Here is a 12,117-nt window from a genome sequence, read left to right on the forward strand (position 1 = left end):
AAATCCTGACCATTTAGTATAATATAAAGTCTTAACTGGGCAGCACGGTGGCTCGGTGGGTAGCACTGGCGCCTCAATGCAAGACGGTCCTGGGTTTGATCCCCAGGCGGGGTGGTCCGGGTCCTTTCTGTGCGGAGGTTGCATGTTCTCCCCGGGTCTGTGTGGGTTTCCTCCCACAGTCCAGAAACATGCAGTCAGGTTAATTGGAGACACTGAATTGCCCTATAGGTGAATGTATGTGTGTGTCTGCCCTGTAATGGACTGGCGCCCCGTCCAGGGTGTTACTGTGTGTCTTGCGCCCATTCAGAAGCTTGGATAGGCTCCAGCCATATGTACTTTAAAATGTTCCTGTTTGTTGTTGGTCCTGTTCAGGCTGCAGGATTTGACCCTGTATAACCCAGAGAGGACCATCACAGTGAAAGGTGCTATTGAAGCCTGTTGTCTGGCTGAGCAAGAGGTCATGAAAAAAGTCAGAGAGGCCTATGATAATGACATTGCTGCCATGAATGTAAGTATTGTCTGTAAGATAAATAAAAAGTACCCTATGTACCCTATGGCTAATGTATATATTAGGTCAGACCGTAATTCCCATCCTTAAGTGTAGCTTCTTTCCTCTTATAGCAACAGACACACCTTATCCCTGGACTAAACCTCGGAGCCCTTGGCCTTTTCCCTCCGTCTTCATCCATGCCTCCGCCTCCCTCTGGAAACCCTGGCGTATGTGCTCCGTATGGCTCTTTTGGGGTAACTTCAACATCGTATTTAAATAAAAGTGGTTGTAAAGCATCTTATGCCAAGTTCACACTACATGACTTTCTGATTTGTCGGGTCGCTGTACAGTTCACACTACACGACTGAATCTTTTGCACTCGGGAGTCTTTCAGTCGGTGTATATTTCACACTACACGACTGATCGGCGATAGGGGGTTTCACACTACACCATCTATCACCAACTGGAATCACAGGCGAGCTTCTCTGGTCTCCCAAACTACGTTTTGTCACGAAAACAAACACAAGAAGTGACGAGGGGTTTAATGATACCACGTCCAAAAATGCACGTCAACAAGTAGCGAGTGATCAAAGTGTTTGTGCGCTGATGTGCAGCGTAAAATCAAGGAGGAAAAAAATAAATGAATCTGAGTGGATTTGGCAACACGAACAGTATGGATTGTTCTATAGTAAGTTGGAGGTTAATTAATATTTTTGCAATGCAACGTTGGTGTTTTGTAGAGAACGATCAAGTCAGAAATACTGTAAAGCTTGTGTGTGTGTGCCGGTGTATTCTGATATAAACTATATTATGTCCCTGTCTATATTATGTACCTGTTTACACTCCTCTCCTGCGTTTCCCCTCACACCGTATCTTGCGTTCTCATTGGCTGTTCGACAGAGCACTCATTGCCAGACGTGCAACTGAGATCAGATATCTGACATGCTAGATTTCTCGATCCGGTCGCCGAGACGCTCTGCGAGCCGGTCGGATCGAGTTGTTGGATAGTTCACACATAGCGACTGAGTGCCGAGTGTCAATCGCCGAGCGAACGCCGAGTTGCTCCCGAGCCGGCAAATCTAGCGCCGACCAGTCGCCGAGCGAAATCTGGCCAAAAATCGTGTAGTGTGAACTTATAGCATTAGAGAATCGGGGCAGTGTTTTGGCTTAAAAGTGTAATTTATTCCTAATTTTATGTCTTTAGGCTCCTGAGCAGGAGACAGTCCATGTGTACATCCCAGCACAAGCAGTGGGAGCCATCATTGGCAAGAAGGGGCAGCATATTAAGCAGCTGAGTCGCTTCGCTGGAGCCTCCATTAAGGTACAAAGCTGCTTAAATACAAGTATTTTCTACAAAGAGTGTAAACAAAAATCATGGGTGGAGTTTGTGGAGAGAGGGGGATTCATTAGCTGTTATTATTTACACTGATCAGCCATAACATTAAAACCACCTTCTTGTTTCTACACTCACTCCATTTTATCAGCTCCACTTACCATATAGAAGCACTTTGTAGTCCATCTGTTTCTCTACATACATGTTTAGCCTGTTTTCACCCTGTTCTTCAATAGTCAGGACCACCACAGAGCAGGTATTATTTGGGTGGTGGTTCATTCTCAGCACGGCAGTGACACTGACATGGTGGTGGTTTGTTAGTGTGTGTTGTGCTGTTATGAGTGGAGTTATTAAATACCGTGTCCACTCTACCTCACGGCCCGCGAGAGCTTAAACGACTGTACGATTGTTGTGATGGTTGAGTCGTTACAGAGACGCACTTATAATTTAATGGGAGTCCTGCGCCTTTAAAATCGGCAACTGTAGTCATGGCAACTAACTGACCTTCGCTGGGAAGCCATGTGGCTTTTACGGCAAAAGAACGCGGGGTAGCGTAGTCAGTAATGTAAACAATAATAAATAAATACAGATAATTATCTTGCAATATAATACAGAAACATCGTCTGTAAGTAGTGGCGTTTATATTCTCAGTTGTTTGTAAGTGTTTAGTGAGTATATCACAGCGTTTTAGTTACAAATTTACCGTAATTAAATACAATTGTTACCGTTACTATAGCAATTAGTATCTTTACACAGAATGCTAACTCGTTAGCGCTATTTTACGTTTGGTTAAATCTCATATTGCACCAGATGTAACACTTGACTACAGCTGTGTGCTTTTACTGTATTAAGTTCTTTATTGTTTTTATTGTTTGTATTTTTACTTCATTCTGGTGCACACAGTGTATCACACAGCTGGGAAGCAAATAAACCGACTGTATTCTGAAGGGAGCTGTCTGTCTGTCTATCTGTCTGGCTGAGCAAGGGGGATAAACTATTAGTGATGGCAGAATGATTGTCTTAAAATACACTGTAAAATCCTACATTAACTGCATCTCTCAAAACGCATGCTGCATGTTGTGACCTGCAAAGTGACACATCCCGCCAGTAGATGATATATTACTCATAATCCCAAAATGTACAAGCAGATAAGTAAGAAAATTAAGCAGAAGGAGGAAATGTAATGAAAATGAAAACAAGTTTGTGCTTCAGGAAGAGAAAATGGTGCGTCTCTTGTGTTATGAGGCCGTGTCTGTGGTAAAGGAGGACAATATAAATGCAGAATTTAGCCTCCAAGAAAAACAACAGACTGCAATCACAGCAGGAAACGTTAAAATCGGCCCTTTGAGGGCCACCATAATGCTGATGTGGCCCTCGGTGAAAATGAGTTTGACACCCCTGTTCTAGACCTTAATCAGTGGTCACAGGACGCTGCCCACGGGGTGCTGTTGGCTGGATATTTTTGGTTGGTACTCCAGCAGCATTGCTGTGTCTTATCTACTCATACCAGCACAACACACACTAACACACCACCACCATGCCAGTGTCACTGCAGTGCTGAGAATGATCCACCACCTAAAAATACCTGCTCTGTAGTGGTCCTGTGGGGGTCCTGACCGTTGAAGAAAAGCATGAAAGGGGGCTAACAAAGCATGTAGATAAACAGATGGACTACAGTCAGTAATTGTAGAACTACAAAGTGCTTGTGTATGGTAAGTGGAGCTGATAAAATAGACAGTGAGTAGAAACAAGGAGGTGGTTTTAATGTTATGGCTGATCGGTGTATGTATACATTAAGTGTATGTATTAATACTATGCAGCAACACAAACAAAACACTTTTATTATTATTATTTTATTATGAATGCTCACAGAATGTTACAAATAATGTAAAATGCATGTGTTTTCAGTGTTTGCAACGTTAAAATAAAGGTCATGTAATTTTGTTCATATTTAGATTGCACCAGCAGAGGCACCTGATTCAAAAATGCGCATGGTCATTGTTACTGGTCCACCTGAGGCTCAGTTTAAGGTATTGTTCTTCAAAGATTTTAGGATCTGTACTTTGCTGAACATTTCATAATGCTTAATACTGTTTTTAACAAAGCCAAGTTTATAAACTTCTAGTTTAAAATGATATTCCACATTAACAACTGTATTTTATATGGAATTTTTTTTGACTATTTAAAACCATTATGTTTTAAAAAGAATCAGCTTGAATTTGCATTATGTATTACTATTTTTTGCATAGAATGTAGTTTGTAAAAGCCACTCTGTGTTGTGTTTTAGGCTCAGGGAAGAATATATGGCAAGCTGAAGGAGGAGAACTTCTTTGGGCCGAAGGAAGAGGTGAAGCTGGAGACGCACATCAAAGTGGCTGCAGCTGCTGCTGGCAGAGTTATTGGAAAGGGTGGAAAGACGGTAAATTATATTTACTTATTTTATTTTAATTCACCTGTTAATCTCACTAGCAGGTGTAAACTAAATTGTTAGTTCTTTGGACTAACTGAAGTTTTTATTTGTATTCTGTTAGGTGAATGAGCTACAGAACCTGACTGCAGCTGAGGTGGTGGTTCCCAGAGAGCAGACCCCTGACGAACAGGACCAGGTTATCGTCAAAATCATTGGCCATTTTTATGCAAGTCAGGTACGTTTCACACAGGAACCTGTTTCGGTTGCTTTTGGAAACTCTGATAAACTGTGGCCTTACTTTAACCTCAACTCCTCCGAGAACCTTTGGAATTAAATGGAATATTGATTACGGGCTAGGCTTTCTCGTCCAGCACCAGTAACTGACCTCATAAATGCTTTTTTGACTAAACGAACACAAATTCATAGTGGCACACTGTGTAATAATGTTATGGTTTTTCAGAATGGGATGTTCAACAAGCTTACTGTCAGCTGTCCTCGCCATTTAGTGTTAAATTATTTAATATTACAACCATGGGCTATTTTAAGCTTTCTAAATAGTGGATACAAGCAGCAGAGCTAATGAGATGACACAGACTACATGAGTTGCAATCAGGGATGCAGTTTTTACCACTTTCTTTTATTGTCTAACCAACGGATATGAATTGTTGGTTAACTGAACTGGTTAATAAGACGAGACTTACTAAACAGGCCATAGGAAATATTGCCGGTATCCTATATATTCTATCCCATCCTGTATCCTATATCTTATGTAACTTGCATTAGAGCAGTGGTTCCCAAAATTTTACTGCACTGCCCCTTTTTTATAGATAAGAATAGTTTTAAGTTTCTCCCCAACTCAATAGTGACAAATCACCTTTACAGTAGAATTATTACAAGTGACATGCATTATGAACCTTAAATTTTTACTGTGTAACTCTCACAGATTCTGTGCCAGCAGTACTTAAACGCTCACTGTCCTAACCGCTTATCCAATCAGGGTCGCAGGGGGGTGCTGGAGCCTATTCCAGCTTTTCAATGGGCGCAAGGCACACAGTAACACCCTGGACGGGGCGCCAGTCCATCGCTGGGCAGACACACATACATACACACACACACGTACACACCCATTCACCTATAGGCCAATTCAGTGTCCCCATTTAACCTGGCTGCATGTTTTTGGACTGTGGGAGGAAACCTGAGCTCCCGTAGGAAACCGGTGAGAACATGCAAACTCTGAAAGGACCCAGACCGCCCCGCCCGAAATTCGGGGTTGCCACTGGTCGGCTGGGCATCATCTAGCGGGCATAACTGACAGTGCCTGCAGCAGACACATTTCTGTTAGGGTGGAATGACCGGACTATGTGGGTGGGGACTATGTGGGCAGAGTGCATTGGTGAAAAAGGGTTCCGCTAAGGGCTGCGTGCGGGTCGGAGGAGGCGTGAACAGCAATATACTCACCTCAACTGCAATCAGGGATCCCCCAGCAGCAGAAGACAAATTGACTAAGAGAAAATGGGAGAAAGTGCATAAATAAAATAGAAAAAAAGAGCTGCTAAGGGTTGTACTTTGTTATATTATTATGAATATAATACTATATACAGTACATGTAAATATAAGTAATTTGAAGTAATGGTAATAAACAATTACGGGGAACATATGGGGAACAAATGAATAGAAACTTATTTAACTGATGTAATAGAAAACTGTTATTTGAACTGTTATATGAATAGTCATTGGTTACAGGCTCTGGTCAATTAAGGACAAATTCACTTTAAAAACAGGTTTTGTCAACAGGCTGTCAGGATTCTGAATGGACTACAGGTCAATGCCTGAGTACGTGTTGTGCTTCAATTTAAAAAATTTCAATTACTTGAGCCAGGTAGTGCATGTATGTGGAATTAAAATGCAGCCGCTACTCATTTACTAAAATGTCAGGAGAAATGTAAAAAATGTAACCTTTTGATAACTGTAATTTGATCTAACATCACCCAAGCAAACACATTTATTAAAAATATATTCAATACATAAGACTAAGCACGTCCTAGTACTCATTCACAGATACAGTCTAATACAGAATCCTGAATTATTGTGTAGATGCAAAAAATAAAAGCTAGAGAGATGGAATTTATTATGTTTTATTTAAGTTTTCATTTAGCAATTGCATACAGATATATTTATGGCCTCTGATACAGTTACAGCATTTTCATTCATTAAACTGAATTCCAACAAAAATAAAACAAGTTAAATCTTCTCGATTTGTGGTCAAGCAGGAATTTATGACAGCCACTCGTTTCAGTAATTAATTAAGTTAATCTATAATTATTTTTAATAGCAAGCAAATCTGTAATATTACTTCAAGCCTGTAATACATACGTTGCAAAATTACAATGAACCCAGTCATAGGCTAATTTATCTGTAAAGGGATTTAAATTGGGCAAAAATCATGCCTGTTTGAATTTCAGCTCTGCTACCGGTCGACTGGGTGCCCCCTAGTTGACACAATTGGCAATGCCTGCAGCAGACAATGGCTGCGTCCGGAATCGCATACTTCCATACTGAACAGTATGCGAAAGCAGTATGCGAGAGCGGTTAGTATGTCCGAATACGTAGTATACATTAAACAGTACGTGAAAAGTACCCGGATAACTTATTGCCTGCACACTTACGGTCCGATGATCTATCCCATAATATAACTGGAGCTGCAAAGGCATTCGTAGCCTTTAAGAATAAGCCAAACATTAAAAACGTTATGATTAAGTACAACCCTGAATAACGTTATGAGCAGCTTGGGGGAGAATGACAGACTTAAATTTGTCCGATTTTAAAATGGTTATAACTGTGGCGATGAGACGTAATGAGTCACGTGACGTTGGTAAGACGGCGGACGTAGTACGTACGAGGTCGCGTGCATACTGTGCACTTGTGTACTGAAAGAGCTTACAGCTTTACCGGCCGAGCAGTGTATACTTCCTCGAATCTAGTACGTACTGTTTATGTATGCGATTTCGGACGCAGCCACTAAAGGTGTGTGAAACTAACCTCACATGTGAATCCACCGATTTATGGGCAAATAAGAGGAGTCGGTGGACTGTCAGGCAAATATACCCTCCTCAGACGCGATTGGGGTCCCCAGCAGCGGGAGAAAATGCATTTTTTTTTAAAGTGCACCTGTATTGATTCAAAATGCTGTATTGATTCATAATCTGGATAGTCCGTGACATGAGCTAATGAAATGATGTCTTCTTTATTTTTTAGCTGGCCCAGAGGAAGATCAGAGACATTCTGACACAAGTTAAACAGCAGCAGAAAGGTGGTATGGGAGGCCCCCAGGGTTCCCACCCACAGAACCAGTCAGAGCTTGGGCCCCAACCGGGAATGAACCAGGAGCCCAAAAGGAAGTAACAGGCCTCCGGGGCCCCCGAACTGGACGGACGGACAGATGGACAGACGGGAGAAACGGCGGACTGACTGAAAAGAGCGACACAGACCCAGCGGTAGACAGGGAGAAACGAACATCAAACTGAGAGGGGAATAAAACGAAGAAAAATGCCTGAGAGATAAGAAAAGCTATAAATAGTTTAAAAATAGCAACAAAAAAAAAAGAAAGAAAGAAAGAAAGAACTAGGAAACAGAGACCAGATGCCAGGTCGAGTGACTGGTGTTGGCGGGGGATCCCTGGTGATTTTTAAGGAGATAGATTTCAATCATGGCTGCGTGTCTGTGCCTAGAAGTTACCGTGAATTTAAACACGCTCTGAGGACCTCAGCCATCGCCAGTCACTCAAATATTTTAAGGGTGTTTTTTAAACAGAGCTATATGTATAGAAATGTTTATTCAGAGGTATTATTAATGAAATGCAGTTAGGCAAAGGTGCGGAGAGGGGGAGCACAGAACCCATCGCGTCGAGTCATGCGACTCAGCCTATAGGAGATTAAGGGAGGGGCCATAGCTGTTAACACTGCTCTTTAAGTCCCTTGCAGTTAGCTGTAGGGGGTAAGGACAAAAAGAAGAAAAAAAATGAGGTTGTAAATATAATCTTCATGAATGTATCGAGTCACTGTCGAGTCACGGTGAAGGTACAGTGAGTGGGCGGGTCGAGGCTGGTCATGCAGTTCTATTGCAGCGGCCCAGCTCTGAGAAACAGATCCCTCCTCCAGCCCCTAACGACGCCCGCGATGCTCGCCGGTGCGTGGCCCACGCCCAAATGGCATATTTTATATATATTATATATATATGATATGTGAGTTAACCTGGCCCCTCAAAAGAACAGATACACAGACAGGGGAGAGAGATTTGATTGATTTGATTGATTGCTTCCAATTACAATATTCCTGTAAAATCCAGAGAAAACACGATGCCGATCAGATCAGCGTTTTCACCAGGTCATCCGTTCGTTATACAGTACGTCAAAGCTCTCCTCCCTGTTTTCAGTCAGAGGTCAACAGCAGTTGTGTCACAATGGCTTCTGCGCTCTCTCTCTCTCTTTCTCCCTTAGATGAATGCTGATGAGTAGGCCATAAGCCTGGTCTTCCTCATTCATCCTCAACAGATTAGATAAAATGAAAGTAAAGTAAAGAATAGAAACCTACCTCAGGGTATTGTTACCTCAGTATTCCTAACAGCTTTTTTTTTCTTTTCCTTATTTGCTTGCTGGTGTTTTATATACGAGCTGATAGTCCTTTATATTTTATTTTTTTAAGGAAGAAATATTTTAGTTATTGTCAGATGGTTTTTTTTTTTCTCCTTCCCCCGAGATTTGAGTTTGAGTGTGTGTGTGTGTGAATGCAGCCCTTTCCTCTTTCTAAATTATGATGATAATGATAATAATCTAGAAACATGACAAAGTTTGGATACTGTGTTTGTGCTAATAGATTCTTTAAAGCTGCTTTTGGACCTATAACCAACTGAATTTAAATTCACTGGCTAATAGATTAGTGGTGAATCAGGTGGTGTAAACCAGGGAAGGGGGAAACCCGTACGTGAAGCTGTACCTGATTGTACCTGATTAATCTGACTTGTTGAATGAGGTGGTGCTTATGTTTGGTTGCAGAGTTATATTTCTGGTGCCTCGGTTTCAGATCTACCATTACTAGTTCCTCCAGCACTACCATGAATGTATTCTGAAGTAGGGATGTTCCAATTCGATACTGAGTATTAGTTTTGGGCTGGTACTGGCCTCAAATTCTGGATCAGTATTAGATGCACGTTCCATTTCGCAACCAGTTCACTGACATACTATGCTGTGAATGCATGTAGTTTACTGACACAACATAAATCTATGTTACATTATACACCTCCTTGTTTCTACACTCACTGTTCATTTTATCAGCTCCACTTACCATATAGGAGCACTTTGTAGTTCTACAATTACTGACTGTAGTCTGTCTGTTTCTCGGCATGCTTTGTTAGCCCCCTTTCATGCTGTTCTTCGAGGGTCAGGACTCTCCCAGGACCACCACAGAACAGGTATTATTTAGGTGGTGGATGATTCTCAGCACTGCAGTGTGTGTTGTGCTCGTAAGAGTTTTTAAATACCGTGTCCACTCACTGTCCACTCTATTAGACACTCCTACCTAGTTGGGCCACCTTGTAGATGTAAAGTCAGACACGATCGCTGAACTATTGCTGCTGTTTGAGTTGGTCATCTTTGAGATCTTCATCAGTGGTCACAAGATGCAGCCCACAGGGCGCTTTTGGCTGGATGTTTTAGGTTGGTGGACTATTCTCAGTCCAGCAGTGACAGCGAGGTGTTTAAAAACTCCGTCAGCATTGCTGTGTCTGATCCACTCATACCAGCACAACACACACTAACACACCACCACCATGTCAGTGTCACTGCAGTGCTGAGAATCACCCACCACCTAAATAATACCTGCCCTGTGGTGGTCCTGGGAGAGTCCTGATTATTGAAGAACAGCATGAAAGAGGGCTAGCAAAGCATGCAGAGAAACAGACGGACTACAGTCAGTAATTGTAGAACTACTAAGTGCTTCTGTATGGTAAGTGGAGCTGATATAATGGACAATTTCGAATCTTGAACCTCTAATTATAGCTCTGATGAAACAGCTGTAATAAAAAGGCTCGGCCTTTATTACCGGATCAGTTTTATGTACCATGTGCAATGACTTTTTTATTTTTTGAGACATTGCAGTTGCATCTGCATCATCTCGGAAACTTGAATGTGAACAATCTAGCAGCTTTTACTTTTAGGTTCAGCACAGTCATCCTTCCTCACCCTTTAGTATGAATGATTGGGTGCTTGTGATTTTTTTTTTTTTCCCTTTTTTTCTAAAAAAAAAAGAAAAAGAAAGAAAAAAATATTAAAAAGTTTAACCATATTCTTTTGTGGGGAAAAAGTGGTTTGGGTGTTTAAAAAGGCAGACAAATTGACATCCTATCCTAAGGTCTCGTTGAACATTTTGAACTAAGTGACAACACTCTGGAAAATGGAAGCAGAAAAAAAGAAAGCGATCACGCAGATTTAACCTGTACATAACGCGTTAAAAGAATCAAACTTTTGTATTTTTTAGAATAAAACAAGACCTGAACAGCGCTTGGCAATAAGTAGCGATGCTGACGATTGATACTGCCAGATTCCTGTTTAACCAGTAAGAATACCACATGCGCGCTTTAATAGTGCCTTCTTGTGTGCTTGTGTTTATCGACAGGTCAAAATCTTCAAATGCTTCTTACGCTTCCCTTTTTTCTCAGTAGACACTAGACAGGATTAGCAGGATTATGTGGTAAACCGTGTTTCTGCCTCATCATGTCGAAGGCCCACAGATTTCTGTCAGACCCCAAGACACACATACCACTTAAGATCTGTTCAGACTGCAGCTGTTTATGGGGGTTTTTTTTGTTTGTTTTTGGGTTGTTTTTTTTTAACAGCAAGCTTTATTTGGACATGACATCTGGTTGCGTACTGTTTCACAAGTTTTAAAGAAAAAAATGAACTAGTAAATAAAAAAACATAAAAATTTTGAAATCCGTGGAGAAAATGGAGTCGAGGTTAACTCTGGGTGTAAAGAGATGAGGGAGATGGACCAAGGCTTTTTTAATAGTAGACGGTTTATCAAAGCTAACTTTAAGAGAGTGTAGGTTAATTTTTCAAGTTAGTTTTGCTGTATTTGTTTTAGATCACTAAAATAAGTAGTCATGAAATGCTGTAAAATATATAAGAAATACTACACTCACCCACCTTCCTTTACTTTTCACTTTTTGACTTTCATTTTTTTCACTCCTTTGAGTTTTTTTTTTAATATTATTATTATTTTTGTGCTATATAGGGATAATTTTTATTGTTTTTTTGGGGGTATAGACCTTCACCCTTTGTTACGCTGGCCTGTTTGTGTCCGTTATCTCAGTCGTTTGGCGTTTTCAGTAATTATACTTCCACAAACGTTATTGCTTTTGATTTGGATCACAGTTTTTTTTTTTCCCTCTTCCTGTCTTTTCTAATCAGATATCTTCAGAACTGCAGAGAGATTACTTATTCTGCTTTTAGATCATTTAATATACTAACCAGTTGTAACTTGTGCCAAACAGATTTCGGTTATGTAGTCTGACCTGACATATCTTACAGTATAGGTCAGCCACGGTCTGTATTGGGTGTCTATCAAGGCTGTGTCGATAACTCCCTCTGTGGCACTCGCTCCGAGTTCAATACAAAATTTCTCCGGTTCGGACGTCATGTTCAGAAACATGACTGCATGTTTTATTACTTATGCAATTGGGTGACGAGTCAAATTCCTGGCTGACTTCTGTCACGTGGACTGTTAAATCCTCTGGATTCAGTTTAAGTGCACAAATTTACACTTATACAACAGATCTAACCTCAGATTAGTCAGGTGTAGCAATCAGATGCGCACCACACTCGTGATCCTG

At 41.1% G+C, this 12,117-nt stretch overlaps 1 protein-coding gene across 2 annotated transcripts in view; it reads left to right on the forward strand.

Moving 5' to 3' along the window:
* igf2bp1 (insulin-like growth factor 2 mRNA binding protein 1) overlaps positions 1 to 8,067 on the forward strand; it is a 68,905-nt gene extending 60,838 nt beyond the window's left edge. For both annotated transcript variants that reach the window (XM_063018725.1, XM_063018726.1), the window contains 7 exons: positions 373 to 508; positions 622 to 744; positions 1,695 to 1,811; positions 3,779 to 3,853; positions 4,111 to 4,242; positions 4,355 to 4,468; positions 7,489 to 8,067. In XM_063018725.1, the coding sequence (XP_062874795.1) occupies positions 373 to 508; positions 622 to 744; positions 1,695 to 1,811; positions 3,779 to 3,853; positions 4,111 to 4,242; positions 4,355 to 4,468; positions 7,489 to 7,635 (844 nt within the window). In that variant the 3' untranslated portion in view covers positions 7,636 to 8,067. The remainder of the gene's footprint in view (positions 1 to 372; positions 509 to 621; positions 745 to 1,694; positions 1,812 to 3,778; positions 3,854 to 4,110; positions 4,243 to 4,354; positions 4,469 to 7,488) is intronic.
* Positions 8,068 to 12,117: the final 4,050 nt, after the last annotated feature.

Source organism: Trichomycterus rosablanca, chromosome 22, assembly GCF_030014385.1.
Source record: "Trichomycterus rosablanca isolate fTriRos1 chromosome 22, fTriRos1.hap1, whole genome shotgun sequence".
Classification (NCBI taxonomy): domain Eukaryota; kingdom Metazoa; phylum Chordata; class Actinopteri; order Siluriformes; family Trichomycteridae; genus Trichomycterus; species Trichomycterus rosablanca.